This window comes from Microtus ochrogaster, chromosome 6 (assembly GCF_000317375.1).
Source record: "Microtus ochrogaster isolate Prairie Vole_2 chromosome 6, MicOch1.0, whole genome shotgun sequence".
In the NCBI taxonomy this organism is placed as follows: domain Eukaryota; kingdom Metazoa; phylum Chordata; class Mammalia; order Rodentia; family Cricetidae; genus Microtus; species Microtus ochrogaster.
In genome coordinates this window covers 40567383-40572393 of record NC_022013.1, presented here as the reverse complement: position 1 = coordinate 40572393, position 5011 = coordinate 40567383, and the positions used below count along the sequence as shown (strand labels likewise).

The 5011-nt window shown below is 45.5% G+C and overlaps 1 protein-coding gene across 4 annotated transcripts in view; it reads right to left on the bottom strand.

The window, feature by feature from the left end:
- Flnb (filamin B) overlaps window positions 1-5011 on the bottom strand; it is a 140377-nt gene that overhangs the window by 68547 nt on the left and 66819 nt on the right. For all 4 annotated transcript variants that reach the window (XM_013346838.1, XM_026779876.1, XM_026779877.1 and 1 more), the window contains 3 exons: window positions 4748-4910; window positions 3972-4169; window positions 363-500 (listed from right to left, as the gene is read on the bottom strand). In XM_013346838.1, coding sequence (XP_013202292.1) covers window positions 363-500; window positions 3972-4169; window positions 4748-4910 — 499 coding nt within the window. The remainder of the gene's footprint in view (window positions 1-362; window positions 501-3971; window positions 4170-4747; window positions 4911-5011) is intronic.

Here is a 5011-nt window from a genome sequence, read left to right as displayed (position 1 = left end):
GAGAGAGAGAGAGAGAGAGAGAGAGAGAGAGAGAGAGAGAAAGAAAGGCAGGGCGGGAAGGAGCACTAGAGTACTGTACCCAAAGCAACATTTCTCCAATTCCCTTACAGCATCACTTTCTATCCCAGAGGTTTTTAGAATGGAAGGCTGTCAAACCACCCACTGGTTGTATCTACCCATATCCAGGACAGATGTTACTAATCAATCACTGCTCCCTCCTCCAAAGAGCACAGACAGGACTCAGATCTTTGTCATAGCTCTCTGGGAGATCAATCAGGACCGCCGTGGGACGTAATTCATACACCGTGGCTGAAAAATTAGCTAAGATTTTATCTGGCATGGGGAAAGAAAGGAGTACTTACTAGGGCCCTTCACAGTTACACCAAGCTCCCCGCTTCCAGCAGCTTTGGTGTCCACCTTAAAGTCTGCAGTCTCCCGGATCCGGACACCTTTGGGTTGCAGGCCTCGGCCACTGGCCCGGCAGGCATTTGGATTGCAGGCTGCAAGCAGAGTTTTTAACATCAGTTCAACCTTTTAATATTTGGTAAAAGACAAGAAAAGTAAGGCTACTTGGGGCCACCTGCCAAGAAAATGTTTGCTTTGCACAAAGAGCATCCGGTAGTTGCCCAAGACCAGGGGTCCCACTCAGGAAGTGCACCAGCTAGCAAAGAAGGACACAGCATGACTTTGTGCAGTCTCACCAAACAAGGGCTGGGCAAAAGTTATTTTGGCAACATTCAACAGGAAAGTACCGTGCTCCTGGTACTGGCTTTTGGCCTTTTATGAGCAGGAAGGTATTAAGACTGAGAACTGAGCGTTGTCCAAACCCCACTGCCACACTCAAGGGCCCACTAAATGGGAAGATTGTATTTTTTCAAGTCTACTCTGAAAATGCAATGCTTGAAATATGTCTGGGTTCTAAAGCCTGGGTCAGCCATCTCTGAAGACCTGGACATGACTGTTGTCTTGCATGTGAACAGTCGGGCAAAAAGCTGAAATCGTGCTCTCAAAGACGGCTATGACAAAACTCTGGGCATCTGCGAAGGCAAGCCTCAGCGGAAGTGCCGTTTTTGACTTGATTTCTGGTCTCCTTTAAAAACCACACACTTTAGGACTATGGTGGTGACTAACATTCTTCATTTGGGGGAGCCATGAAACTACTCTTCTGTTGTGGGGTCATCAGCGAGGATGTTTATAAAGACACATATACTTCCTAAGGATCCTCTGCCCAGCATACGCAACTTCTTCCTTCTGTGGAAATGGAAAATTGACGGGCACAATGTCCTGTTGTCCATGAATTGGCTTTTGCTCTCCAAATCTCACATTGCACACGACAGCCCTTTATGCACAGGCACCGAAAGTGGAAGGAAGGAAGTTCTTTATTAGACACATCCTTCCTCTAGGTTATATGGCAAGCCATTGCTTGCCGGAGAGGCACACAGACATTCTTGCAGTTAGAGATCATGTTAGATTGTTATGGATGAACATAGTTTATGGTGGTGGTACTTAATGGCCAGTAACATTGGTTTCCCACTGTTAAAGATATGTAAGTATGTACGTGTGCACTGAAGGGCCCCACACATGCTCTACCACTGAGTCCTTTTTTACTTTTTATTTCAAGACAGGGTCTCAGTAAGTTATTTTCCTGTGACCAAGTTGGCTTTGAACTTGTGATTCTTCTGTCTTGGCCTCCCAACTGACTAAGATTATAGGCCTGTAGCACCAGGCCTGGCTAAAGCATCTTTTAATATCAAATCATCACAGAGGAAGGCAGTAAATAAGAAGAGAAAAAACAATAACAAAAAACTTACTGTCCCAGAAATGAATGAGGCAGCCCATGAATGAGAGATTAGGAAACACTAGAATGAGGAAAGCTGTCTTAAACCATCGCTTTCCTGACGGCAAAGGAATTTTGATTATAAATATCTAGGGAGAGGGTTGCATTTTCTTTGTCAAAGGGACAAAAGTTGGTCACATGAGGAATAAGTCACAAGAGGACAGGAATTCTGGGTGGGGGGGACTAAATGTGTTCTCTCTCTCGGAAATATTAAAATATACAACATGGTCAACACCAAAATGCTAACAGCTCAGCTCCCATAAACACTCAGCTGAAGACTTTGAGGGAACACGCCAGATCTGCTGCCACCCTCAGCACCTCCTTCAGGCTGGGATCTGGCTAGACGAACTGTAATCACTAACACCTGTACAGGAATTTCCTGAAGTCACACACAGCACAGACTCCCCTGACACGTGCAATCAGCACGAAGAACTGGTAAAGACGCCCCCACTCAACCGGCCCTTACCAAAGCAAGAGCCTCTGGCCCAGAGCTTGCAAATAGGAAGCCAGCAGCTTCAGGGTCCAGGCTGGCCCAGAGGCAGGATTCAGAAGAAGCAGCCAGGTCTGCAGGTGCAGAGATGGAGGACAGAATAGGGAGAGGCAAGTATTGGTTAGAAAAGGCAGCATAGTTGGGAAACAACAAAAAGTCAAAGAAACAGAGAGAGAGAAACTCTTAACACCAGGAGATAAGATACGCTACTGGCTGCAGAGGAATTTAGCAGCATGGTTACAGGCCTGGTCAATGAACACTATGGTCCTACATATGTTTTATAGTACTAAGATCCACACTGTCCAAGCCTTAGTCACCCCACCTACAATCTGGAGTGGTAATCACACCTGAAATGCATAGACATACATGTGGGTTAATGCAGTTGAGCTGAGTGCCCAACAGCCAGAAAAAAATGCTTGGACTATAGGACCTGCTGTTGTCAAGCTTGGTCTTAGATACCACATCCAACAGACTTAGGTCTCTGCATACAGATTTGGTATCCCTTATCAAAAATGACTGGAACAAAAAGATTTTGCTATAGTGAGATTTTAAAGGTGTTTTTGGTGTTTATGTGTGTCCATGTGCAGGAGCCCATGGAGGCGAGAAGAGTGAATCAGAACCCCTAGAGCTGAAGTTACAGATAGGTAAGAGTCGACCAGTGTAGGTGCTGGGAAGTGAACGCAAATCCTCTGGAAGTACAGGAAGAGCTCGTCACTACTGAGCCTTAAATCCAGTACCCGTTTCAGACATACTTTTAAAAAATATTTGCACGGGTCGGGAGGTGGTGGCGCACGCCTTTGATCCCAGAACTTGGGAGAGAGAGGCAAGTGGATCCACTCACAGAGTGAGTTCCATGCAGAGGAACCCCATTTTGAAAAATCAAACAACAAATTACGCAGATTTTGATTGAGCTTCCCTTATCTGAAAACCTAAAATCTAAAATCATTTGACAATCATGTCAGTGTATACACACACACACCAAAAAAAAAAAAAAAAAAGAGATCTTGAAGCAATACAGTTTTCAGATTGGGATACTCAATCTGTGGTACAAAGTAGACTTGAAATGTTCCTTAGTGTTAAGTGTTGAGTAGGTGGGACCTAATGGAAAGAAGTCTGGTCACTGGAAATTTCTCAACCTGTGGGCCATGACCCCTTGGGGTTTGCAGATTAGATATTTACAATACGATTTATGAACAATAGCAAAATTACAGTTTTAAAGTAGCAAAGACATAATTTCAGGGTTGGGTGTCACACATGAGTAAGGGTCGCAGCGTTAAGAAGTTTGAGAACCACTGCTGTAAAGGATCGGTGAGGGCCAAGCCCCTTCCTATCTCTTTCTTGGCTTCCAGGCTACCATGTGGTAACAGCTCTATTGCCACTTATGCCTAACATAGCTATGCAGCAAAACCATAGGCCTACGAGAAACTGGGCCAAGAGATCATGGCCATAAACCAAATAGCTTTATCATCTATTAATGTGATCAATTTAGATATTTTTGACGCAGGGAGGAAAGTTGAGGAACACAACTCGTATTAACACTGATCCTGAATTATCACTTCCTGTTGAAGGGATTCTGGCAGACAGAGGATTGAGTGAGTCCAGGTTTGTTAGTCTCTATGCCAGGTATATTTGGCCAGTACTTACCTTCCCCAACCTGCACACCAAAGGGACTCTTGGGAATGGCATCTCCAGCAAAGGAGACCTTGATCACATGGGGGCCGGGTTGCACTGGCTTGTACACACATCTATACACCTGATTTCCTCTGTCTTCCACCAGCAGCTCCACAGTGTTCTTGCCCTGAGGATCCTCCACCTCAACACCAATGTCGCCCACGCCAGCTCCTGGGAAAGAACCGCCATTCCATGAGCACATCTTCCCCTTTCAAAAGCTTGCTGCCAACCAGTGCAAACTGCAAGGCTGTACCGCCGGTCCTCTTTTCCACACCGTATGTTTCCTTTTTTTAATTGAGAGAAAGCTGCCAGGTGATAGTGACACACACCTTTAATCCCAGCACTCGGGAGGCAGAGGCAGGTGGATCTCTGTGAGTTCTAGGCCAGCCTGGTCTAGAGAGCGAGTTACAGGACAGCCAGGGCTACACAAGAGAAACCCTGTCTAGAAAAACTAAAAGCAAATAAAGCTAACAAATCAATAACCATTTTACTCATTTGTGCTGCCCATTCCCCTAGTCTTTCATAAAACTTGTTCTCCGCATGACTGGTGAAATCTAGTGCAGACAGAAATTTGAACAGAAATTGAGAAGTCATCAGTCAGGGTCAGTAGTGAAGATACATACAAATAGAACTAACTCATGAGAAAAAGTTGTTTGCTCAGTCTGAAAGACCAAAGTTTGGGTGCCCCAAGCCTTCCTGAGGATTCTGTTTGAGATCATCAAGAAGACGCAAAGGTCAAACCACATTACCAGCTGTATAGATGTCAAAATAGGTGGGCTTGTTGGCAATGTTCCCTGTAGTTTCCAGCCCTGGGCCTTTTGCAATGACTTTGCTGGCGTCTCCTTGGGCTTTGTCAACGTTCACTTCAAATGGGCTCTTCGAGATGTGCTGTCCTGCAAAGAGGACTGTGACCTACAGGTAACAAGAGAGATGGACGTGATAGCTGCTCCCTGGCCATCAAGAGCACCACCATCGACGTTGACAGCTGCTCCCTGGCCATCAAGAGCACCACC